Source organism: Trypanosoma cruzi, genomic scaffold (assembly GCF_000209065.1).
Source record: "Trypanosoma cruzi strain CL Brener 1047053516573 genomic scaffold, whole genome shotgun sequence".
In the NCBI taxonomy this organism is placed as follows: Eukaryota; Euglenozoa; class Kinetoplastea; order Trypanosomatida; family Trypanosomatidae; genus Trypanosoma; species Trypanosoma cruzi.
The window spans coordinates 62637-87661 of NW_001849507.1; the positions used below are offsets into that span (position 1 = coordinate 62637).

A 25025-nucleotide genomic window follows, 5' to 3' on the forward strand; every position below is an offset into this window, starting at 1 on the left:
TTCGTTACGTGGAAGGCGGCCCAACTAACGAGGAGCGTTACTGCGGGAGTGTCTTGGGAATGGACCCCGAAGTTGACATTATGACCGACGCGGGTTTTCGCGAATCTGTTGATGGCATTCCAAATGGCTGCGTTAAGATTGCTGAGTACTGCAAGGCTCAGTTCAAGGCTCATGCTAGAGTTGAACCCAAACGCGCATTGGATTTTGCCTGTGGAGCTGGTCGGGTATCCTTTGAATTGTCTGCTCTTTTTTCCCAAGTGGTTGGCTCCGACTTCACGGCCCGCTACCTTATCCCGGCCTATGCGATGCTGGAACGTGGCAAATGTACCTATAGCACTTTGGAATCTTCTTCGCTCCAGCGTGTGGCAAAGATGGCTGAAGCTTCAAATTATTCCTGGGACACCAATCGTAAACGCGTCACCTTTTTTCAGTCTGACCCCACAAACCTTCACAGTCACATGAAAGATTTTTCTTTGATTGTGTGCTGGAATACCCTGGAGAGAAGCTCAGCCCCTGCCGCTATCCCGTTGCATATGCTGAGTCGACTGGAAGAGGGTGGTCTCCTCGTCATTGAATGTCAATATGAGTGGGTTGAAGGAGGCCCATCGGCGAGGGAAAATCGGGGTGAGACGTCGTTGCCTCATAAGGGATTTGCAGAGGAAGAAATATATAATCTTCTCGGAGCCGAATCTGCCGTCGAGCGTGTCGGAGAGCCCTTTGAGGTGGTGGTCGCGTTCCCAGAATCTGACAGTGTGGTGAAGCTAAAAAAGATACATTTGAACACGTACCTGAAAAAGAAAAGCAACTAAATCCAATCGCCTGAGCCCTATATATATATATATATATATATATATTAATAATAGTTTTGTTTTCATACAATTTATTTCTTGGTTGTCTTTAGCATATATTTACGGTGGCAAAAATTATGGATATGGAGGAATAGTTGCACCGCTCATCTTGGTGGGATGTGTATGACGCATGTTTTTTCTTTTTTTTTTTTGATCCTGATGGGTCAAAGAGAGTGTTAATAATTTTTTATGGTATTAAGCGCGAGGACGAGCGAAGAAAAAAAGTCAGCACCATCCGTATCAGTGTAAGAAGAGAAGAACTTACCGTTCTCCTTAATCTCCCCCCCTTTCCCCCAAGAAAAAAAAAAAAAAAAAAATAAATAAAAGAAAACAGCAAACAACCAACCAAACAAAAGGGGGGAAATATTTAACGGAGTGTTCCGTTTGATTTTCTTTGCGTGTGACCGACAGTAATTACCATCTGTTGCGATTCCTGCCCTGGCCAAAGTAGGCTCAACAGAAGAGGGGGAAAAAAAATAATGAATTTGCTGAGATTTATGGGCCAGAAAACAGGAAAACAAACAGAGGAGGAAAAAAAAAAGAAAAAAAAGGGAAATGTGTCATTGGCCTTACCGGCAAGAGACATGTTTTTCTTGCCTTACCATTTTCTGTGTTTTGGAATGAAAAAGACGACAACAAAATTCTTGTGGAAAAATAAGGGGGGGGGGGGAAAACGCCCAAAAGAAAGGCAGTGACCGTTCATTATCCTTTTTATTTTCCGTGCTTGCGGGCAATTAGATGCGCGCCCATGGTTGATGCGACGATGTTTTCCCTTCCTTTTCTTTTCTATTTTACTTACTCTTTTGTTTGCCAGCTTCCCTATTTTTTTTCTCTTTTTTTTTGTGTGTGCGTGTGTTTCCCGCATACAACGAGAAAGAAGGGCAATGCGGCGAGGGCTGTGCTCCTCCACAATGGTGGGCAGAACTTTGGTCAGCTTTGGATCCTGCTTTAACTCACGGTGGCATGGCTCGGTTGGGGATGGCGGCGCAGGGAGAGGCGTGCTTAATGCAGTAGAGATGACTCCACCACCGCCGCGTCCCGCCTTTTATGTGCCGCCGGAGGAGCGCGATGCGGATGATGCTTCTCTGCAGTTTCTTCATCGAAAGAAACAGTCAGCGGATGGCAGATGTGAAGCGAAGGAGGCTGGGACTGCTGTTGGTAGTGGCAAGGGCGGTGAGACGCGTCTGCATCCGGGGCAGGCCTTTGCTCCAGAGCTACACATTCGTCCCTCTCGTGCACGCCATTACATGGATGATAAAGCGGCCGGTTTGGCCTCAACGAGTGTCTACGCGGGGCATCATTTTCTTCCCGAGGAGCCTGAGAATTCAACAAGACCACTCCGAGTTATCAAGAACGCGACACCAGAGTCAAAAGTAGCGAAAGGGACACCAGAGGTGCATTTTCTTCGGGCGAGCTGCGGAGAATCCATCTTTGGGGTTAGAGATACGTTTGAGGGTGATGAAAAGTGTAAAAAAGGTTCCGTCAGGGGAGAGAGCAGTGGCGATAGTGGTGGAGGTTCTGCACCGCGAAAGAGGCCACTGCTGCGGGAAATGGAATTGGATCTTCGTCGTCTTGAGTACTATCAAGGAACACCGCAATATCAAGAACTTTTAGAGGAATTTCGCGCCAAGTACGAATCCAGTGAAAAGAATAATATTGGTGGCGATAGTAATCGTAGTATTAGTAGTAGTAGCGGTATTAATGATAGTGATGGAGGTCCGATTGGGGGTGAAGCGATGGAGCGGTCGTATAGCCTGGCGGAGGTAAAACAAGGACTCGAAGCACAACCCATAGATTATCTTCGCGCCAGCAAACCGCTCAAGGTGGAGCTCAGTAGTGGCCCCAGGGCTTACGACCCCGTCACTGTGATGCAGAAACTAGGTGTAATGCGGTTTCAAGGTTATGCCTTCCCCCCCACGACGGAATTGGGAAAGTTGCGGGATAGCGAGGGGAGAGAGCTGCAATCGAATGTGGAGAATCATGCACTTCGAGATTATATGTGCCAAAATGTTTCCTCTACTATCAAAGCGCAGCTTGCCGGAAACCAAGACAGGCACCTTCTTTATCGAACGCTGGGAATAGATGCTGTGCAACGGAGACAAGTAAGGGCTATGCTTAGCGATTTCGATTACGCTGATCGTCAGACGGCGTTTCATGTTATGATGTCGTACCCATACACGGACTGGATACATGTTTTTTATGTTGTTTTAGTGGGTTTGGCACTTTATGAGTTGCAGACGCGCTGTGGGGCGTATGAGTTTTACGATGAATATTTGGGATTGGATTTACGGCAGGTGCCCAGACTAAAGAAGCCTTTTTTGGTGGGAGTAACTGTTATGGTGATGGTAGTGGCTCTGTTTCATCCTCTGCTTGTGGCGAGTATCGCAACCACGCGGTTTTACCGCATTTTTATGAGGCGGCCTATTGGTCCTCCATAAATATTCTTTACTCTCGACTCGAATCTAACTGGTGGCTTTACAAAAACATCCAACTCTTATCATTGTCGGCGGTGAAGGTACAAAGCAACATTGCTGTTTGTGCTTTCTTCTCTCTTTTTTTCTCTGTTCCCCTCCTACTTCCATAGCTGGTCCGGCAAGCAGGGGAAGAAATTTGCCAAGCGTTTTTTTTTTTAAGGGGGTGGGAGGGCGGGGCAAACGCCTTCAGCTGTTTGAGCCAAAAACCTCTTTTCCTAGCAGAGGATAACAACAAGAACAAAATAAATACGCGCGGTAATCGAGATGTCGATGGGACGAGATATGCTGATTGCCAGAAGGCTCGAGTCAGACACAGTCTCAACTTCCTTTCGTTCCCTCTCAAGACAAGGCGAGAAGCGATTTCCGAGCTCTGGGCCGGCTACCGGTCAGTCAACAACTGGCGCGGAGGCAGTACAAGTGGCAGTGCGTGTGCGGCCACCAAATTGCAGCGAGGCCTCCCAGGAGCTGGCTGTTACAATGGATCCATCCCGTAGTATGGTCTTTCTCAATGACAGGCTAGATGGACAGCGGATGTTTTCTGTCGACATGCCGATCTGGTCTTGCGTTGGAAGGGCACTGGATGACTCTGCCCCAGTGACACAATCCGCCTTGTACAAGCGGGTGGGAAGGCCTCTGCTTGCTCACGCAATTGCTGGCTTTAACAGTACGTTGATTGCGTATGGTCAGACAGGGAGCGGAAAAACATACACTATGATGGGTGAGGTTGGCTCAAACGTCATGGATGACAACGAGGATGTTCTCAATAAAAGCGAAGAAGGCATTATTCCTCGACTCTGTCGGGATATGTTTCAGGAGATTCAAAGACGCTCGGTCAAATCCGCATCAGGAGAGAGCTTCAGCTGGGAAGTACAAGTCTCCTTTGTGGAAGTATATTGTGAGAAGATCAGTGATCTTTTGAACCGCAACACGCCCGTTTCCCTTTCGAGAGGAGGTAGTTGGGAATGAAACATTTTTTGCGCTTACCGGAGTGCGCCGTGTGCCGGTTTCAAACACAGAAGATATTTTACGGGCGTTGAAGATTGGGAATGGATGTAGGAAAAAGGCTTCCACATCCATGAATGAGCGCAGCAGTCGAAGTCATGCAATCTTCATTGTGGAGCTTACGGAGATTATATCTATTGCTGACTCAGAAGGTGAAGTGGCAAGTGCGCCAAGAAGGAGTTTGGCCATACGTCTCGTTGATTTGGCTGGAAGCGAACGCATTGGCGAGTCCGGCGTCTCTGGCCAACGATTCAAGGAAGGTGTGGATATCAATTTGTCTCTGTTTACCCTCGGTTTGGTGATTGAGTCTCTCTCTGACCCCAGGCGGCGCAACATTAAGCCGCCGTACCGTGAGAGTACGCTGACCAAGATACTGAAGGAGGCTTTTGGAGGCAACAGCAAGACGACGATGATATGCACCGTAGCCCCATCGCAGACACACCGCTCGGAAACTCTCCAGACGCTGCAATATGCTTCCAAGGCACGCTGTGTAATGAACAAACCACACGTGGATGAAAACCCGTCAGCCACGATACTTTGTAAGGCGAATGAAGAATTGTTAAAATTGCGTTGCCAACTTTTGGAGGCAGGGCAGGGGGGCGCACAACACCGGTATCTTATTCTACAATTGGCGCAGGCCAAACAACGCTTGCGACAAGAGCAGGAGTCGTCACGACGCCGCAAGGCTTTTTTTGAGAAGCAAAAAGAGGAACTGGCGGCGCACTTCCGCAAAGAGGAGGAGGAACGTGAAGAATATAGCAGCAAGTTGCAGCAATTGAGTGCCGAGGTAAAGCGTGCCAAACTGGAACAAAAAGAGAAGGAGCGGGAACTTCATCACGCACTTTGCAAGGCCGAGGAATGCCGACAAGAAAATGAGTCTCAGCGCGAGTTACTGGAGAAGCGCCTCAACCGCCAAAGCAAGGATATGCTTCAGAGGCAGCGGGATGCGGAGGGACGCGTGCAACAGCTTGAGAGCACTTTAGGAAGACGCGTGGACGAGCTCCTTGACACAGTAGAAAACATGAAGAATGAGTTGAAGAATAAAGGATGCAACATCACTGAGCGGGGTGAGGAGCTGCCGGAACAACCGGCTTCCCGTGAGAGGGAGTTGAACGACAGGCTGTTGGAGGCAAGATCCATGATAGAGCAGCTCCAAGCAAAGATTGACGCTACAGAGTTCGACATGGCACGCCGAATTTTGGAGGCCAAGCGTGAGGCGCAAGAAAAAGAGCGCGAACTGAGAGATGAAATTGAGAAGGCGGATCATGATCTGAAACTGCGGGGCACGGATGTCCAGAAGCAGTGGGAGGAGGAAATGAACACCCTTCGCAAGAAGGAGATGCGCGTCCTACAGCGAGAAGCGGAACTAGCGGAGTTGGAACAAGAGTTGAAGGCACGTACTGCTAAGCAGGGGAATCAAATTGAACGCAAAGAAAAATTTGCTGAGAAGACTAAAGAGATGGAACAGCCTGCATCTCGTGAGCATCACGCCACTCTTCGCCTGCAGTTTGAACTGCAACGTGCTTCGGATTGTCTTTATTCGAGTGAAAGTAAACGGCGCATGGAAGAAGTAGAAGAGGAAGAGAGTGACGATGACAACAACAAGTTTTACAACTTGAATCGGCGCTGCGCACAGCTGGAGAAGGTCCTTGCCGAAAGAGAAGCGGTGCTACGAATCAAAGAGGAGGATCTTGACGCGCGGGAGCGCGAGTTTGACAGGCGACAACAGCAATGGGAAAAGGAGGCAAGGGGCTTGAACCCTCTCACGAGTGCACATACCATTGCAGACTTTAATTCAGAGACAGAAGCGATAAATGAGGCGGCAAAAACGCCTGAAAATGAGCTGAAGGCCCGCTTTTTATCGATAGACACTGGCACAGAAAACCTCGCAACACGCCTGCAGCTGAGCGAAGAGGCACTGCTGCGCCGTAAACTGTGGGGCTTGGAATGCGCAGAGGGACGCGAGCGGAATGCCCTGGAGACGCAAGAAGACAGCGAACTGTGTATTATCAAAACGCAGATGCAGCTGGAAGAGAAGGAAATGAGGTCGTTTAAAGACGAGCTGAGGGTAGAAAGTCTGCAGCAGAGAAATTGCCAAATAAACGCAAATTGGTTCAACTGTGTACAAGAGTTGTGTTTTGCCATGGAAAAACGGTTCCGCGAGTTTCTCGACTCATCCCGTATAAGTGAGCATGATTTGATAAAACTAATTGAAGACGCCACGCTTCCGCCATGCCAGAGGAGTGGCCAGCATGAGGCGTCGAATCATGCACGGGGCATGGATGCGTTTGAGATTCGTCAGGCGGAGTTAAGGCTGCATGCAGAAGGGGTTGTCGAGGAGGAAAGTCCTCTGACACTACGTACCGCTTCATTCGAGCAGCCGCAGCGCCCATGGGATCAGGAGCCTCACTGGGAAGAAGATGAGAAAAAGGAGTACTTGTTTGAACGGGAGGCGATGGACCGTGAAAAAATGGCAGAGCACTGCCGAACCCGGGAGGAACTCGTCTCGACCCGCGAGCAGCTGCACAGGCGGGAGTTGGCTCTTAGAGGCTACGCAGAGCGTGTACACTGCATGTTTTTGGAGCAGACGGCGGCAAAAAGGGCTGATAGCATTAAAGATTGGGAAAGGACCGAACGTGAGTATATTGCTAAAATGTACCGGTTGCATGATGAGCTGCGCTTATGTCGCGACGCAAGTGAAGGCAATCAAGAAGGTGCCCAGAAGTTGTTGAAACTAAAGGAAGCCGAGCTTCATGAGGCAGGGAATCGTATGCGTTGTGCTGCCGAACAGCTTGAAGAAGATGAGGTCCAGTGGCAAAAGCGCGTCGCGGACGAGGAGCAACAGATGCGCATGTATCGCCTCTCACTAGAGGGGGATGGCGGGCAGTATATACGCGGGGTAGAGGCGAAGCAGGAGGAATTGGAGCGGCGAGAAGCGGCGTTGGAGGAGCGATCTTGCCTTATTCAGCAAGAGGCAGTGGAGGGGGAACAGAAAGTGCGGCGGATGGAAGAACAATTCAAATTGCAGAGAGCGGAGGAAGAGCAAAGTAGGCAGGAGCGTGCCGCTGACATTGCACGTCGCCGTCACGATGTTGCTTCCTCTCTAGAGAATGAACGGACGTTTTTGGGCCAGGAAGCCGACTTGCGGGAGTTAATTGCGAAGAACGAGGAAGTCAAGCAGCATATCCAGCAGTGTGACGTCGAGCTTCAGCGTTATCAGCGCAATTACATCGATCTGCGGAGGCTGCTGGAAGACCGTGAGAAGCTGTTGCTGCGTGAGCATGCGCACAGGATGAATGGCAAGAATAGTGCAACGCAGTTGACTGAGGATCTTCTCTACGTGAATGAACTCTTGAAGAAGCAGTTAGAGGTGTGGATCCAAAAGTACAATGTGCTTAAGGCAGATGAGAAACTGGAGTGCGAGCGGTGCTCGTGGCGGAACACGCGTGACGCCACGGTGTGTCGCTGCTGTGGCAACCCCAACCTTTTTTAGAGGTGTCAATACTTAAGATTATTACGAGATAAAAAAGTTCTAGATTTTTACTGTGGAGTGTGGCCACCCTTCCTTTGTTTTATTTCAATTGTTTCTTCTGTCAGTTGTTGACATGAGCGAGGGAGGTAGATGGACTCTTTTGGCGTGAATGGACGACAAATATAAGCTGATTTTTTTTTTGTTTCTTCTTTTGCTCGCCCCTTCCCCTCTCAGTGACTGCCGCTGACAGGGATAACCGGAAGGAGCGCGAGAAGAGGAAAAAAAATATTTAGAACTGAGAGGCGAATGAGGGATTCGCAATTTTGAATTATTTGTCATTTTATTTTATTTTTGCTGGCATCATCCCTTTCTCCCACTTTCTGGGCGCATATAACTGTTGCCGTTGCCAATGAGGCACGAGGTGGGGCTGTGTGATTTAAGAATGAACCGAAAAGGAAAATAACGAGCAGATGGAAGAGGCGCCACGGACACTTGCACACACACACACGCACTCACTCCCTTCTCGCCTTCACTGTTCTTTTTATTTTCTTTCTTTTTTTTTGGTGTTTTTACCCCCGTTTGTGTGTCTTGTAGGAGTGTACGCTCTTGAATTCCCTTGTGTGTTCACATTACGCACAAATCACATCGCACATTTTTTGTTCATTTAGAAGCCGATGCGTTTACACATCACAAGCGGATGGATTGCAAGCGTTCCTCTACTTCGTCAATGCCATTTTTTGCAGGTGACGGTATTGAGACAGCATCTGTTTCTTTCTACGAGGAGTCCCCATCTATGCCACATGACAGTGAAACTGCCTTTCTGCAGGGGTTTCCAGGCGAAAGCAGTGGTGAGTCAATGCGTCTGGCAGACACCCAGTGTTCTTACTGCCGCCGTGGCAGCAATGGCTGGCGGTGCGCAAAAAACGAGGCAAACCTTTTGCCTTGGCACAGTTTAGAACAACAGTGTGATTTGGCGGCGATGCAACTGCTGGAGCAAGGTCGCCAGCATCATAGCCCCAATGGGCGGCGGCGGAGTCAGTTTGAGCCGTTAACGGGGATGACTGATTTTATTGCTGAGCGCAGTTTGGAGGAGTGGGGAGACAGCGACAACGGGGACGACCCCGTATTGAAGGCTTCGCCAGCGATTCCTTTGGCATTGTCGACGCGCCCGCCTTCTGTTGATGTTCAAGGAGCAGCGCAGCAGCAGGAGGATACCCTTAACGAATTGGATGAAAGTTACCCCGAAATGCCCGAAAACAAAACGAAGATGACGATTATGTCACCGCGTGCAGACTCTTGTAAAGAGGGTTTGGGTGCGTCGCGTCGATGTCGGCTCGATGACCTTGCCGAGAGGATGGAGGAAGGAGTTGAGCAACTTGTATGTGAGGAAGGGGACAGTTTTGGCGATGCCTCCCCACCGTTGTATATCTTTGTTGCCCCACCTTCTGCACCTGCGGACGACGATGCGTCGGCGAGGCACCGTGAGGTAAGTCCCGGGGAACACACACAAATAAATGTGAAGGGGGAAGTTCAAAACCATGATGGGAAATGCGAACGAAACCCCAGTGGATCTTCTGGCACCAGACACTTTGGCCTGTTAAAACCACAACCACTCTCTTCACCCCCGCCATGGAAGGTGGAGCTGCAAGGAACACCGTCATCAAAGTGGCGCGCAAATTCTTTACCGCCTCAGACGTTATCTGACCGCTTTCTGACACATTTGAATGAAAAGTCATTCTCGGTTGATGCCGCGTGGAAGAGCGCCACTGCGCGCAAATATCAACAGCGTCATTTGCTTTGCACGCCATCGACGAAGAACATCTTCTTGGATTTTGGCTCACCGTGTCGCCCCAGGAGTGCTGTCATAGGTTCCTGGCGCAGCTTGAGTTCTCACTGCAAACGAGCAGGACTGAAGACCCCTGAGGTGCCATTACTTCTCAAAGGAAGTGGGTATGGGCTTTTTGACTCCTGACGCAGGACCGTAGAACTACCTCAGCCCCCTTTTCACGCGTGCGCTACTATCGTTATTATGTGCTGTAATGGAACAGGTATTTTTCCCCTCCTTTACTTTTCTTCCGTGTTTTTTTTTTCGGCCTTTGAGTTGGGGTGCCCCTCAAAAAGCAACGGGCCGACCTACCTTTTCCCAGCCTCACTTACAACTATGGACGACACCACATTTTTCACCCCTTTCCCTTTTTTCTGTGTTTTTTCCTTCTTAAAAGTTTTTTCTATTTCTTTGCGCAAAGCACAGACGGGGAAAGGAAAGTGGCTAATATTCAAAACGTGGAAAGCATCGAACCCTGACGATGAAGGCAGCAGGAAGTACTGCCGTGAAGTTTGATCCGAATCCCTTGAAGGATGGAGTAAGTTCCATCTATACACCTGGCGATGGCGCCGCGGACGTATTGGCTTCGTCTCGCATCTCTCGTCAAATTAATTTTGTGGATGACGGTAAACTATTTGAGGGCCACTTCACCCTTCATACGAGGGGCCTAAAGTCTCTAATTCAACTTCTTGTGGATCAGCAGTCAGAGCAACAGGTCATCATCAACGATCTCCAGGACCAGATGAACACGATACGACAGCAAACATCTAAAGTGCGCAGGGCTGTGAATGCAGCCCCGATGTTTGTTGCCCCCGAAGGGGGTACGGACACCGGTTCGGTGCTTAAGGAGGTGGAGGACCTTCGCCGCCGCGTAAAGCGGTTGGAAGGCTTTAGGGCACTATGGGGTGTGCACCATGAAGAGGTTGAGGCTCTAATAAGTACCTATGGGGACCCCGTGGTTACACCCGAAGAATATACTGCCTATCTTTTGAATTTGCAGCCGTTTCGCCAACTGCGAAGTGATGCTCAGCATTCTGCCGTTTCTCTCGTGGAGCGTCGTTTATCCATCTCGGCACAGCAAAGATCCAGGGAGAGTGGGAGCAGAAAACGCATTTCTCGTGATGATGATCTCCTTAGTCCTGTTGAGCGTGATGCCCGCGACAACTCTCGTGCTGTCCGTGATCGCAGGAATCGTGAGGATGAACCCCGCAGTCCTGCTGAGCGTGATGCCCGCGACAACTCTCGTGCTGCCCGTGATCGCAGGAATCGTGAGGATGAACCCCGCGGTCCTGCTGAGCGTGATGCCCGCGACAACTCTCGTGCTGCCCGTGATCGCAGGAATCGTGAGGATGAACCCCGCAGTCCTGTTGAGCGTGATGCCCGCGACAACTCTCGTGCTGCCCGTGATCGCAGGAATCGTGAGGATGAACCCCGCAGTCCTGTTGAGCGTGATGCCCGCGACAACTCTCGTGCTGCCCGTGATCGCAGGAATCGTGAGGATGAACCCCGCAGTCCTGTTGAGCGTGATGCCCGCGACAACTCTCGTGCTGCCCGTGATCGCAGGAGTCGTGAGGATGAACCCCGCAGTCCTGTTGAGCGTGATGCCCGCGACAACTCTCGTGCTGCCCGTGATCGCAGGAATCGTGAGGATGAACCCCGCAGTCCTGTTGAGCGTGATGCCCGCGACAACTCTCGTGCTGCCCGTGATCGCAGGAATCGTGAGGATGAACCCCGCAGTCCTGTTGAGCGTGATGCCCGCGACAACTCTCGTGCTGCCCGTGATCGCAGGAATCGTGAGGATGAACCCCGCAGTCCTGTTGAGCGTGATGCCCGCGAAAAATCTCGTGCTGTTCGTGATCGCAGGAGCCATGAGGATGCTCCTTCTGGCTTTGATGACGAAGGTGAGAGTCTGAGGCAGCTGGAGAGTCGTGTTGCTGCCTTGGAGCAGAGGCTGAGGAGAGGCGTTGCCGCGGTGCACTCCTCGTCGAGAAAGGCAAGTGCTAACTCTGGCCACTCTTCTGTGTCTCCAATTGAGGTTGTGGATGAACAGGCACGGGAGGACCTGGAGGAGCTTGAGCGATTTGTCGTTCGACGATTCAAGGAGCTGGACAAGGCCCTGTCAAAGTCCCGCGACGCCACTCCGGCCGCTGCTACAAGTCCCGTGAGAGGTGCTGGTCATCCCGTCGGAAGATCCGAGAGATTATCACATGGACTTTCTGTGACGCCAACTGAAAGTGGTGGCAGTAACGCGAAGAGGAGCAACGAGGCTGCTGTTGCCAACAAAGATAACACCAACGCAAGCGAGTCGAAACAAAGGAAAGAGCGGAATGCCCCCACAGATGCTGCAGTGGTGGATCAAGTGGCCCGAGAAGATGCCTTTGCCGCGTTGGATCAGGTGGCGAACCTCGAGAAGTTTGTGAACAGGAAACTCAAAGAGTTGTCGGTGGCCATTGGTAAGGAGTTGGGTCCTGGTTCTGTGCGGCCCTCTGGCGAAAGCCGACAAGCCGTTTCTCTGGAGCCTCAGCCTCAGGGAGCGATGGTGGACCAGATAGCTCGTGACGACGCTGCCCGATCAATTGAAGCAGTTCAAGAGCTTGAGGAGGACTGGGGCAAGCGTTGGCAATCTTTGGAGGAGCGTCTGCGGATCATTGGTCGAGCGTCAGTAAGTAAAGGATCGCTTCAGGCTTCTGCTGCCGCATCTTCTATTGACAGAAAGGCCCGTGAGGACGCCTCTATGTCTCTTATGCGAATACAACAACTGGAACGGGAAATAAGTGGATTTAGGCGCCTTCTTCAGAGGCAGGAGACCCCAATAACTTCTGAAGAGGTGGCGCCTCCTGATGCGCGAGGTGACAGCGGTGTCGTGTTTCCCGTACCACCTAAAGTACAGCGTCCAGCGACCTTTCCTCTCACAGGAAAAGGCCCGGATGGTGCAGTGGGGTCCACTGATGTGGAATATCAGAAACGTATGCAAGATTTGGAGCAGGAGGTGGAACAGCGAATGAAGGAAGTGAACCGGGCCCTTGCTACGCTCCGTTCAACGCAGTCAGGGTTTCCAGTTGGAAATTCCCCGGGGGCAACGGATGCGTTTGGCGGAAAGGAACCGCAGATTTCGAATCAAGTTGTATTTAACTCAAGGGACACTGACAGTCTTGAATTGTTAGAACCCTCTGTTTCCTTTTCTCGCTTTCCCGCATCTCAGACAGCAGTGCTGGTGATGAAATCTCGTGAAGCTGCGGGAGTTGGAAGTCCCATTAGAATCGTGGAACCGATGCGGGAGGATGCGATTGTGTTGCGCTCTCCACAATTAGAAGGCTTTGGGACACCACTTGTGAAGCGTGAGATGCCAGGAGCAGAGACACCTTCTCAAGGTATGGTGCGCAACGAAGAAGAGCAACTGCGCCAAATGAGGGCAACAAATGGTGGTGGGACCGAGTCGTGGCAAGGTGTGTACTCTTCTGGTCCACATCTCGCCCCGCATGGTGACGGAAATCTACCTGTTACAGATGCCGCGGGTGGTGCCGCTGTCTCAACTGCTGCCAACGCAAATTTGAATTCTGTCCCCATGACTCTTGCTAACGCCGACCTCAGGTCACATCCCTCCAACTCCAGGCTTCCCGTGGGTGCTGTTGGGCGGGCATCTCCTATGGACCGCACGGGGGAGCTCGATCAGCTTCGATCACATAGCACAGTTCTGCATAAAGTGTCAGTGAGTCCCCGTGGAAAGATGGGAGAAAGATTTTTGGTGGAGCAAAATGCGCTGGGTCACATAACACCATGTGTTGTGTACAACTGTGCCTGGTGTGCCGCACAGAAGCAGGGAATATCTGCACAGACTGCGCGATCAGCACAATAGTCTGCAGAGGGGCCTTTTGGCTCTTGGATGTATGTTTAAATAGGGCAGGAATGAGTGCTCCAACACGAAAACAAATCTTTATGAGGGAAACGAGGGAACAGTGAAAGTTGAATGAGGCACACAATGAGGGTACATACATATATATGTATATATGTATGTATGTATGTAAAGTAGGAGACATGTGACGAAAAAATGTTTATTGTATGATAAGACAGCGAGTTTTGGGAGAAGATGCAAATTTTCCCGTTTCATTTTCATGATTTACTCCCATGCCTCACTTTTTTTTCTTTTCTTTTTTTTTTTTCTGTGTTTACCTTTTGACCGTTTTCTTCTTCCACTTTTTGGGTTTTGTGCACTGATGGTTCCCGGTCATTTGCGTTATCTTTACCGTTATTACTAATATTATTTTTCTTTTTTTTTCCGTTGTCGCTTTGTTCTTTCTTTCTTTTTTTCCTGTTCTCCACCCACGGCAGCTGGAGGGGAACACAACACCAAATCAACAACCACGAGAACCACTGTGCTAAAGGAGGAGGAGCAGCAATGCCGGCGGTGGACGTGGACCTCACCGCCATTCCTGACATGATCGAGGCGCAGTTGACACTGAGTTACAGCCGCCTTGCAAAACTTGTTCGTCTAATTGTTGATCAAGGGAACGGCCACGATGTTGACATTGACAAATTAAACAGCCGAATTGATGCGCTGGCAAGGGAGAATGCGGAGCTGAAGGCTCTCGTGGAGTCTTTTATGGAGGAAAAATCCCGCGAGAGTTGGGTCCAGAAATCGTTGGACGAATTGCGTCACGAAATTTCTTGCGTGTCCGATGACTGCGCGGAGAGTTCCAAGCAAATGGCCTCCGCAATGGAGGAGGTTCATCTCCGTTTTGACGATGTCGACCAACGGCTGAAGTCGGAATCGACTGCGCGTGCGAACGAAGTGAACCAGATCAACACATTCGTGAATGAATTGCAGGAAGTCATTCGTGACATGCGGCTGACGTTGAGCCAATGTAACGGTTTTGTAGAAGTATGGGAAGGCAAAGCGGAGAAGACAGAGGCACTAACAAGACGTGACGCCGAGGGCGGTTTCCAGCACTCAACCGAGGATCGTGTAGATTATTTGCGTTCCCTCCCGGTCTTCGCCAATGTTTTTGAAGAAATGGACGTACTTCGTCAAATGCTTCGACAGCAGGCTGCTGACGTATTGTCTGCAAAGAGCGCTGCGGGGGCAATTCGGCGTATTAGTACCGCTGAGGTTGCTGCCTCGGGCGTACCCAACGCAAGCACCGTTGACCGCACCGTCATCGACGGCCTGCAAGAATCTCTGGGGAACGCGTTAAAACGCCTAAAGGAACTTGAGGAGAGGCAAACTCCAGCGTTCGGGCGGACTCAGTTGCAGCAACAGCACCAATCGGCGGCCTGGCGAGGTGAAAAGGAAGACATCATTCAACTTGACAATCGGCTGCAAAATGTGGAGGACCGTTTGAGGAACCTCTCCTTCCAGGCATCTGAAGGGGCGAGCCTGGAAAAGGCCCTTCTAACGGACGTTGATGGGCGTCTGCGAAGCCTAGAAAACAGGATAGATGGCCTTCCGTTGGATAGGCTATTACAGCAAGAGCAGCAAAGTGGGGGGGAAGATCGTCTTCCCGTCATATCCGGGCAGCAAACTTCCAAAGCTCAGCCGCAGTCACAGCCTTCGGCGCCTGCTGTTTCTACACGACGTTTGCCTGCGCCCATGGGAAAAGATGTGCCTACTGGTGAAACGGGAGAGGGTATGGCTTTGCCATACCTCACCACAGTTCCTTTTAATGGGAGGGTTGAAGCATCGAATGCAAAAGCTGTGCAGGGGAGTGGAAACGGAACAAACAGCGGTGTGCGTTCCTTTGTTAATCATTCTAATTCGGAGGTACAGCGCAATCCTAATGCGATTTCCTACCAATCATTGCCGCAATCGCAGGCAACGGTTCAGGATGACGGAGTCATGCGTCGTCTTGCGCAGCTGGAAGAGAACTCGGCTGTGCTGGAGATTAAGAAGGCTGACCGCCAGGAGTTGGCAAGGCTTGAGGATGCTTTGCGGAATATCCTTCAGAATCCAGCGGTGCTGCCAACGTCCGCCTTGTCGCGCGGCATCATGCCTCATCGTCCGATGTCACAGCAAGACGCTCGTGGGATTAACGCAACAGAAAGCGCGTACTGCAGCCCTCCCAGGTCTTCAATGAAGAGCCCTCCTCCTGGACGTCCCATGTTTGTTGGGGGGTCAGCACACCAGTTGCGCGACTCAGCAGGTGCCGCGACGCCGGCCACCTTATCCACCTTTCATACTGTATAAAATTTTGGATCCATGGAGAAGACGACATGTATTTTATTATCTCTTCCGGATCACATCTAATTAACCCCTTTTCCACAAGAAAAAAAAAGCGCCGACTTGGGATCACAAGAAAGCAAGTATTCATCGAATCAGGCAAAATTACAGGTGAAGGGGACCAACAAACCGGCACCCACGGGGAGCAAGAATGAAGGCACTGATAGGCGGTACCGGAATATTCTTGAAAATTCTGTTGCGGTATTCATGTATGCCATGACTAGGCCTTTTCAACGCCAAGGTGAAAGTATGTAGTTTACTGTTTTGAAAGTTACTTTGCTCCTTTTATATATTTTTCTGGAAAGTTTTATGTAGTATCATCTTATGTCTCTCTCTGTGTCTATGTGTGTGTGTGTGTGTGTGTGTGTGTGTGTGTGCTTCAACGTCGGTTTGGGAGGCGTCGCTTTTTCGCTGACTTTGGATTTGTCCCGCCTTTTGTACCTCAAAAAAAAAAAAAAAAACAACAACAACAAAAAAAACTGTTTTGCTCCCTTAAAAAAAAAAAAATTATTTAGAAAAAGCGAAGGGTTTTTTCTTTGTGACCCCTCACCTCACACCACTCCTCTTCCCGGGTGCGGGGGCAGGCGCTGGTGACAAGAAAAGGAGCACGTGCGTGGGGGATTTTTACTGACGCATGACGGCGCCTCCCGTATACATTGCACGCTGTAGGCAATGCGGCAACTCGCGCCGCACATACAACGACCCACGACTCGGGCGCAGTGTGATTGAGTGCAAGGCTGCTTGCTATGAGTCCCACTACGAGTGGGACTTTGTGGAGGAGTGCAAGGCGGAAGAGGCAGAGAGCACCGCCAGTAGTGTTCCTCTTCCATCCGAGGTCACGCCGGCAAGTAAGGGGACTGGAGCGTCCAAAAAGCGTCGAAGGCTGACTAGTCGTTGTACCGTGGTGTGACGGAAAAATTTGGAGGTGAATGCCACGCGCATGCGTGTTTATACATGGACATGGATACGTATCTTGCTCACTACTCGTTTTTTTGTCGCCATTCATTAGTCTCCCTTTCCATGTTGAATTAAGTGCTTTCACCCCTTGGGTGAAATTCCGCTTTTCCCCTTTTTGCACACACACTAACACCCATATATATATATATATATGCGCGGTGACGGGAGAGTCTAAGCCAATACCGAAGTCCTTACCACTTTAAAATAAATTACTTAAGAACAACGAAAGGAAGAGCTGAAGAAGAAAAGGAATCAGAGAAAATGAAGTCCATGCGTGCTGTGACAATGAGGGCCTTTGGTGATGTTGACGTTATGCATATTTCAGAGGTTACTGGGGTCAGTTTGTCGCGGCCGAGCGATGTAATTATCAGGGTGATGGCAGCTGGCGTTAACCGGGCCGACGTGTCTCAGCGACAAGGTCACTACCCACCTCCAAAAGGCAGCAGTGAGATATTGGGCATGGAGGTTTCTGGTGTGGTGGAAAAGGTTGGTGAGAATGTCAAGCGGTTTAAGGAGGGTGACCGTGTGATGGCGCTACTCACCGGGGGAGGTTACGCGGAAATGGCGGTTGCTCATGAGGGCTCTGTCATGAAGATTCCAGAAGGATACTCGTTTGTTGAGGCTGCAGCGATTCCAGAGGCATTTCTAACCGCATGGCAGGCATTAAAGCTTCACGGAAACCTACAGAAGGGTCAGCACATGTTGTTTCACGCCGGGGCCAGCGGTGTTGGAACCGCGGCGTTGCAGCTCGCGGAGAAATATTTCCGGGCCACCGCCATTGCCACCTGTTCGTCTGGAAAAGTTGAGTTTTGCAAGAGGTTTGCGAAGTTTGTCGTTGACAGATCACCAGATGCATCGGGAAAATGTTTTTCCTCCAAAGTGCGGGACGCTGTGAAGGGTGAGACTGTCAACTTAATCGTTGATCCTGTGGTGGGCGGCACGTACCTCCAGGAGGACGGCGAGGTGTTGGCGCAGGACGGAAAAGTTGTCCTACTGGCTTTTATGGGCGGGGCAAAAGTCTCTCTTGACGTCATGCCATTTTTCCGCAAGCGGGCCAGCGTCATCTTCTCGAAACTCCGGGACCAGACAGATGAGTACAAGGAGGCACTCGTACGGAGTTTTGAGGAGGAGGTGATCCCGTACATGACCAGACGGGAGATTGTGCCTGTGGTGCAGTGCACATATGCCCTTGAAGAAGTCGCTGCAGCGCACAAATTGATGGAGAACAATAAATCCAACGGCAAAGTCATACTAACAGTTGGGAAGGCAGAATGAATAGACACGCGCATGCACTGATATATATTTTTTTGTGTCCGCGTGTTTATTATTATTATTATTATTTGTTGTTCTGTTGCCCCTATTGTTGCCACCACCAACACCTTTGTTTTCTACTTGATGTGCCGGATTTATTTTATTTTATTTTATTTCTAGATTTTTTTCTTTTTTCTTTTACTTGGTGTTTCCCTCTTTTTTGGTTGTATGGGCGCGGTGCATTTTGGCGTCACGGCGGGGATGGGGACGATGACGACATGAATACGCACCGTGTAGTGCCATGCGTGTGTTGTGGGGGGGATGATGATGCGGTGGGCCGGTGTTATTTTTTTTTCCTGTGTTTGGCACACACGCTGTGGCTGGTTTCTCTTCGCCGCATCCCGCGCTGATGGGGTGATCGAGAGCTTCTTTCAGGCCACGATGCCTTTTTTTTTTTTTTTTTGTTATCGGCCCGATTTAATCAACAAGCAAACAAACAAACAAAAGGGGAATAAAAACCCCCAACAAATTTGGTATATTTCAATTGACAAAGCAGCAATTTCTTTTTTACCTTTTTTTTTTTTCTCTGTGCGGTCGTGTGAAGGTATGCATGCATGCCCGTTTTGAACGTCACTCCCATACACTTGTCTATATATGTATATATATATCTTTATCTATGCATGTATGGCCACCTGCTTGCTCAGTTTACATCACCTGTTTCTTTCTGATTTTGCCTGTTTGTCTATAAGTGGCCGGGACGCGGGGAGACATATCACAGTGTCTTCTCTCATATATATATATATATATACGCGCATACACAAAGTGGGATGTTTGCTCTTACGCGCCACTTTTTTCGCGGTGTCTCGCCAGATGAACTGCGAGTGCAGTTGCGGCTTCTTCGAGGGATCAGAAAAGCGGCACGGAGGGAGCTTCGCCAACGGCGTTGTCGGCACCGCAGTGCTCAGCAGGATTGCTCGGGCTTTTCCACCGCGTCATCTTCGTCATCGGCGTGCTCAAGTGTACATGTGGAATCGCTTCCTAAAAACGACGCCTTGGAAAGTGCGATTGCTTTGGCATTGAGTGAGAACCGGGATGCGAGAACAGAGTTGGAGTTTACGCGTCATTTTTTGACAGGGTCATTTCTTTCCTTGGCGTCCCCTGTAGGCGCCTGGGACCCGTACGACACGAAGCCTCAGGTGTTCGCTCTAGACAATTACGTTGCACTTCCTGTGTTCACTTCATTGCCGTACTTGCGTCTCTTTTGTCGACGGTTTCAATTTACAGTGCGTGATCCCAGTGGGGTGCTTTGGGCGGATGGCGTGGCCGAAGCTGCGGAGGAGGAGAAAGCTGGTGCGAAGGGTGACACGCTGCCGTTGCCGGATGTGTCCAACAGCGGGTGGTGGGAGCGGCAGGTGCAGCGACATCTTTTTGCTACTGCGCTCGAGCCGATAAAGTCACCTGTCAATGAGCAGGAAATACATGCAGTGGAGACGACTGGGGAGAAGGAGGATACCTCATGGCTGAATGCCGATGGTCTTTTTGCTTCCATGGACGCCACACCCGTGGAGGACACAAGCAGCGAACAAAAGGAGGGTCGACTTCTCAAACGGAAGGGACGCACTTCTCGCGTGGGGCGTCGTCACAAGAAGACCTTAAAGAGTGGCGGCAATGCAGGCTGCAGGCGAATCCAGGAGGCCGGAGGAAAAACCCCGCATGAAGGAAGTGCGGCACCGAATCAGGACGCTCTCAAAGAGGCATTTTGGGCTAAAGTGCGCTCCACAGCTCCGTTTTGCATTAAGCAGGCGACACCGCTTCCGGTCTTTGGTCCGCTTTTACGTCCTTTCTTTGTTGGGTACTTCGCCGACGTTGACACGCTGCTGCACAATGCTTCTATTGTGCCCGAGAATGTGGATATTGTGCTGAACCCCGTTTCTCCCATTGAGTTCGTTCTCGCCCGCGAGGCGACGGATCGTGTGCTTCACAAGGACCAGCTGCTTCATTTGGCTTACCGACGTGTGGAGAGGGAGCTCCGCGGGGAATTCCACCGCTTTTTTCGTTACTTATCCCCTGAGGTGGCGTGGGCGCGAAGTGCCTGTGTTCCCTTTTCTCTGCCCGGAAGAACCGACGAGGTGAGATATGAGTTAGTTATTCTTCTGCAGAGTGATGACATTCACCGGACCTTTTCGTCTCTTCGTGCGGCAAAGCTTCACTGCCTATTAATGGGGCATACGGACCTGGACGTGTTACCGTGGGACGCGGCCGCGCCGTACGTGAGGGAGGCATCTTCATTGTTTTACGAACGGGGTGCGTCAAACGATAAAAACTGCGAGTTTCAGGGTGCTCTTGGCGTCTTTGAGCAAAAGGGGCCCATACAGACGATCAACGTGGCGCAGCCAGCGGAGAGTTTTTATCACGACCCTACCGCTGCGTACACAGAAAGCCATGCCGTGTTTACCGAGGAACTGAAGCTGAAGAGGCGTGTGCGGTAGGGCGAAAAGACGGCATCTGCTGGCGCGCTTCACCAGAATGTCTTTTTTCTTTGTTTTCCTGCGCCGGCTCCAAATACACAGCATTCACTGTTCATTTCTCACGAAGGGCATTGGCTTTACCGTCTCTCTTCCCCGTGGCGTTTGTTGGTGTCTGAACACATGTATTAGAGTTTCTCTTTTTTTTACGGCATCCATGTTTTTATTTATTTTTCTTTTTTGCTCTTGTTTTGCGCTGAAGCGATTAGCTCTTGTCGCGGCAACGCGAATACGCGTGATGGCCTCTGAAGCTGGACCGTATCCGAATTCCCCACGACTGGGGCAGACGGAGATAAATGACCTTGTGCGGCGGTTGTACCATCAACAGATGGATCGTGCTGCAAGGCGGGAGGAGGAGCGACGCCGCGAGCTCTCCAAGTCGTGCGCTCCACCACGTTACATCAAACGGGAAGAGGAGGGGGACCTCGTGCGCCGCATTTACGATCAGCAGCTGGAGCGGTTTCGGCAGAGCAAGGAGGAGCGGGAGCGACGGATTTACGAAGAGACGCACCGCTGCGACAAGAAGTTGCCGGAGTCGGAGATACAGGAGCAGGTGGACCGCATCTACGGGCAGGAGCTCGCCAAGAGCAAGGCCCGGCGTGAAGAACTGTACAAACGATACCTGCCGGAGATGGAGCCGAAGAAGGTCAGCAAGGCCAAGCTCAAGGAGAGTGTGGAGCGACTCTCGCATGTGGACTACGCCAAGAGGGATGAGGAGCTGTTCAAGAAGCATGTGTACCCGTACGACCCGCCAACAGTGAAGATATCACGAGATGACGTGGAGGCGATGGCCAACCGCCTCTCAACGAGAGGGGGCTCGTAGGTTGCGGTGGTGGAGCCGGCGTCACGCGCAAACGCGTGGCGGGAAAGAAGAGAAGGAAAAGAGGAGAAAATAAAAAGGAAGAAAAAACGAAGAAGAGGGCGTCCACACATGCGCACGGAGGAAGAAAAAAAAAAAAAAACTAAAAACGATGCAAATCACGGTTGTTGATTGGAGTTCAATGTAAATATTTTTACGCACCTCATCTTTGAAGGGAGAATGCGGGGAGGGGCACATGGTGCACCAAATGGAAGGTACACACGGTGTTTTCTTTTGTTGCTGTTCTTGCTGATTCCTTCCAACATATAGATATATATATTTTTGATTTCTTTCCTTCAAATTGGGATTTTTATTTTTACTTTCTTTCTCTGTGTCTGTGTGTTGGCATCCCACTTTCCCTCTGGTTTGCTGGGCACCGTTTCGCAAGCACACGAAACGTAGCAGCTTACACTCACACTAAGTAACCCAACAGCCGCAGCCAACGTTAGAAGAAAGTGCACATTGGCTCAAGGAAGAGAAAGAAACGAGTAGCTCATGCAGTCACGGACGGAGCTTCCATTGGCCACCGCGTCAATGGGTTCATCGTTCAGAAAGCGAAAAAGTGTATGCTCCACCGTCGGTGAGGATGAGCTGGTGGTGACCGGCATTGAGGCGGACAGACTGTCTTTCATCAATACCGCACTTTGCGCCGTCCCGGGCAACACCCTCCGTGCCTTCTTTGCGCCTGTCATGGCTGTCAGGCTTTCACTCCTGAAGCGGAGGCGACTCACGCAACGGCATCTCTCCTCTGCCCCAACGAGGTCAGACAAGATGTTTCAGGAGGGCGTGCGTGTTCTTACAAAGGCGCTTGTGGACGCGTCGCTTGAACTCCTTGAAACCCCAATGCCGCTTGACGAAAAGGAGCTTGCGACGGCTTTGAAGGGAAAACTGACGCCAGTTTGCTACGAGCCGGGGGCGGTGCTTGCGTACCCTGGTGAAGTTCCAGAGGGGCTGTTTGTACACGTGGTGCTGAGTGGGAGTGTTCAGGTGGTGAACTACCAGACACAAAACCGCAAAGGCCCCATTGCCGACAGCAGCAAAAGACAATATTTTTTCAGCAATGATTTGCTACGACTAAATGGATTGTTGGGTCTTCAGCCGGAGCTATTTCGGCTTGTCTCTGCTCCTGTAGAAATTCCCGGCGATGCGGCCAGTGATGTGGTTTCGAACTCCACCGTGTCTACATCTATTCAACGCACGCTCCGACGTGCTTCGCGTATCATTGGACAACCAACACTTTTGGCTACCCGCACAGAATTATTCCGAGCACCCTATGTATGCTGCGCCGCTGAAGCATTGGGATTAGAGCCTTTTCGACTTGCCACGGTTACAGCAGAGGCGGCATCGCCGGATGGAAAGAGAGAGGCAAACTGTGATTCAAGAGTAACCGTGACGATGCGCGTTCGAGCCAATGATCTCCACAATGCCCTTATTGAAATTGCCCTGCGTCAGCGTGATAAGTCCAAGACGCCTGTTTCTCAACTGGGCACACTTCGTAACGTGCCGGCGCTTTTGGATTATATTGCAGCCGCACGGGTAAAGTCGATCTCTCGTCATTATCCACTGAATGAAATCCTCATGCGTCAGAGTTGGTTGCTGCAAGATACACCGGCACACACAATACGTTTCCTTGTCACGCACCTGACACCTCGGTTTTACTTTCCAGGAGAAGTTATTCTTTGTCCCCATTCAATCTCTCGCCAGCTTTGCTTTTTGCGGCGGGGCACTTTGACGATTGAGGAACCCCCATCGACAGGATTTCGTGGTGTGGGGAACCACTGCTGTGGGGATTATAATCCAAAAAGAAAGATATTACAAGAGGTGCCAGTGGGCGCCTCCTTTGGTGAGTTGTCTGTATTGTTTGGGGAACCCAGACAATTTGTCTTGCGGGCACAAAGTGCTTGCGACGTTTGGTGCCTTTCTTGTCAAAGTTTTGCGGCAACGGTGAGACGTGATGACGCTCTGCGTCGAAATTTGCTTTCCAAAGCTGCTGCACTGCGGATGCGATGGCTGGGAGAGCAGAGGTACACATCTTCGCTGGCGCGAGTGTTGCGTGACAGTTGTGAACTTTTTCGTGAGGCACCGGACAGTTTTATTCGTCTTGTGCAGGAGCGTATGGAACCCGTTGTTTACCCACCGGGCACCTTGCTTACATCAATTTCCGCACGCTGCATGGAGATGTTGATTATTCTTCATGGCAGGGTGACATCGATCGTCGATGGTGTGGCGGAATACGGCCCTGGAAGTGTTATTGGTGAACCCACCATCATTGAGCATCGCTGGCCGTTGGGTCTTGTGTCCAAGTCCATGGTGGAGGGATGGAAATTGACGCGTCTTCACCTTCGCGACGCGCTCCGCCGCATTGAAATTCTCCGTCGGCACTCCGGTGAAGTTGGCACGCATGCTCCGCAGTTGATGCAAAACATCTTTGCAACCCCTGTTCCTCCTTGCGAGTTGGATGCCGTGGGTCGGTCGAGGATGCCGGTGGTGGGCCCACCACCACGTGGCCGGACATACATGGAATTCGCAAGGTGGCTTGCGGAGATACAGCTGAAGGCCATGTGCTTTCAGTTCCGTGACTTCGTGAAGTGGTCGGATATTTCTTACAACACACTCCCTGGGGAGGCGGATGAGCGACCGTTAACGGGTCCGCCGACAGAATCAACGGAGGCTGCCAGTTTCGATTTCATGAATTATAAGGCGGTTGCCACGGGGAATGGCGTGAAGGCTCTACGCCGTGTGAAGAAAAACGCTTCTGCACAGCCGAAGAGTGGACGTGCCGTTAACACCGGGAGCACTCTTCCTTTTTACGTGAACCCTGCCATTGCACACCAGCCCTTTACACAGCCCTATCTTCGAAAACCACCCTCTATGTTTGGTGGCGAGGCGGAGCCCCTCTTGGCGAGGCAGCGGGCCCTTGCCGCCGATCAGAATGCGTCCGTGCGGGTCACCTCCATGCCGCAGTTGGAGAAATTAAAAAAACTCCTGGAAAACCGGGACAAATTGCGGCGGGTGGAGACAAAACAACAGGAGCTGGCAGAAATGCAGCAGGAACGGGTGGATTTGGGCAATGTGTCCCGATTTGGTTGCCCCGCGCCTGTCCACATCTTTTTGCGGGGCAACAAACCTCGTGTGCAGATCACGGTGGAGGAAGCCATAGGTGTTGGGTACGTTCTCCAATTCCCAGACACGAAAAGCATCCAGTCGTGCGTCTCCAACATCGATTCGGACGTGACAATTGGACTGCCGCACCATCGACAGAGAAGACGTGACATGGCGCTCACTCCCAACGTTCGTCACCACCGGCGCTGTTTCCTCTTTGCCGCGTCCCAGCTAAAGGAAAAAAGCAAAGAAGAGGCAATGCTGAAGGAGGCCGCCGTGCGCGATGCGGAGAAAAAGGAAAATGCCCAGCACTTGGCCACGCTTTTGATGAACGAGATGTCCGAGAAGCAATCTTCCCTCTGTATCTTACGTTCGGCAGTGGTGGGAGAGGAGAGCAACACATCTGCTCCGGACTGGCAAAGGAACTCCCTCTTCAAGTCATCCTCGCGAGGTACCCTCACTCCGAAAAGGCAGTCAATTGCCAGCAGGCAATGCA

At 51.0% G+C, this 25025-nt stretch overlaps 9 protein-coding genes and 1 pseudogene across 9 annotated transcripts, besides 18 other annotated features; all 10 read left to right on the plus strand.

Moving 5' to 3' along the window:
- On the plus strand, positions 1 to 809 carry Tc00.1047053506485.10 (hypothetical protein, conserved; the record flags this gene model as incomplete). The annotated part of the gene is made up of 1 exon (XM_806377.1): positions 1 to 809. A coding segment is annotated over one exon (809 nt), but the record flags the coding sequence as incomplete, so codon positions are not given.
- Positions 1 to 4476: a sequence feature (heterozygous, non-Esmeraldo-like haplotype).
- Positions 828 to 854: a microsatellite.
- Positions 1144 to 1179: a microsatellite.
- Positions 1353 to 1404: a sequence feature (A-rich).
- Positions 1616 to 1690: a sequence feature (T-rich).
- On the plus strand, positions 1733 to 3286 carry Tc00.1047053506485.20 (hypothetical protein, conserved; the record flags this gene model as incomplete). The annotated part of the gene is made up of 1 exon (XM_806378.1): positions 1733 to 3286. One exon carries the CDS (start codon positions 1733 to 1735, stop codon positions 3284 to 3286), a length of 1554 nt encoding a protein of 517 aa, XP_811471.1.
- Positions 2498 to 2557: a microsatellite.
- Tc00.1047053506485.40 lies at positions 3585 to 7817 on the plus strand (annotated as a pseudogene).
- Positions 4477 to 19784: a sequence feature (areas merged during assembly that could not be assigned to a particular haplotype. This can correspond to areas where the two haplotypes were merged or to regions with more than two copies in the genome that were merged during assembly.).
- Tc00.1047053506485.50 (uncharacterized protein) lies at positions 8494 to 9768 on the plus strand (the record flags this gene model as incomplete). Its single annotated transcript, XM_806379.1, has 1 exon — positions 8494 to 9768. The coding sequence occupies one exon, from the start codon at positions 8494 to 8496 to the stop codon at positions 9766 to 9768; it is 1275 nt and encodes a 424-aa protein (XP_811472.1).
- Positions 10103 to 13477, plus strand: Tc00.1047053506485.60 (hypothetical protein, conserved; the record flags this gene model as incomplete). Its single annotated transcript, XM_806380.1, has 1 exon — positions 10103 to 13477. The coding sequence occupies one exon, from the start codon at positions 10103 to 10105 to the stop codon at positions 13475 to 13477; it is 3375 nt and encodes a 1124-aa protein (XP_811473.1).
- Positions 13616 to 13645: a microsatellite.
- Positions 13756 to 13781: a microsatellite.
- On the plus strand, positions 14018 to 15802 carry Tc00.1047053506485.70 (hypothetical protein, conserved; the record flags this gene model as incomplete). Its single annotated transcript, XM_806381.1, has 1 exon — positions 14018 to 15802. The coding sequence occupies one exon, from the start codon at positions 14018 to 14020 to the stop codon at positions 15800 to 15802; it is 1785 nt and encodes a 594-aa protein (XP_811474.1).
- Positions 16171 to 16212: a microsatellite.
- Positions 16280 to 16314: a microsatellite.
- Positions 16328 to 16349: a sequence feature (AT_rich).
- On the plus strand, positions 17054 to 18067 carry Tc00.1047053506485.80 (oxidoreductase, putative; the record flags this gene model as incomplete). The annotated part of the gene is made up of 1 exon (XM_806382.1): positions 17054 to 18067. The coding sequence occupies one exon, from the start codon at positions 17054 to 17056 to the stop codon at positions 18065 to 18067; it is 1014 nt and encodes a 337-aa protein (XP_811475.1).
- Positions 18114 to 18133: a microsatellite.
- Positions 18198 to 18219: a microsatellite.
- Tc00.1047053506485.90 (hypothetical protein, conserved) lies at positions 18871 to 20532 on the plus strand (the record flags this gene model as incomplete). The annotated part of the gene is made up of 1 exon (XM_806383.1): positions 18871 to 20532. One exon carries the CDS (start codon positions 18871 to 18873, stop codon positions 20530 to 20532), a length of 1662 nt encoding a protein of 553 aa, XP_811476.1.
- Positions 19785 to 20507: a sequence feature (haploid, Esmeraldo-like haplotype).
- Positions 20508 to 20648: a sequence feature (haploid, non-Esmeraldo-like haplotype).
- Positions 20649 to 25025: a sequence feature (heterozygous, Esmeraldo-like haplotype).
- Positions 20807 to 21391, plus strand: Tc00.1047053506485.100 (hypothetical protein, conserved; the record flags this gene model as incomplete). Its single annotated transcript, XM_806384.1, has 1 exon — positions 20807 to 21391. One exon carries the CDS (start codon positions 20807 to 20809, stop codon positions 21389 to 21391), a length of 585 nt encoding a protein of 194 aa, XP_811477.1.
- Positions 21433 to 21490: a sequence feature (GA-rich).
- Positions 21962 to 25025, plus strand: Tc00.1047053506485.109 (hypothetical protein, conserved; the record flags this gene model as incomplete). The annotated part of the gene is made up of 1 exon (XM_806385.1): positions 21962 to 25025. A coding segment is annotated over one exon (3064 nt), but the record flags the coding sequence as incomplete, so codon positions are not given.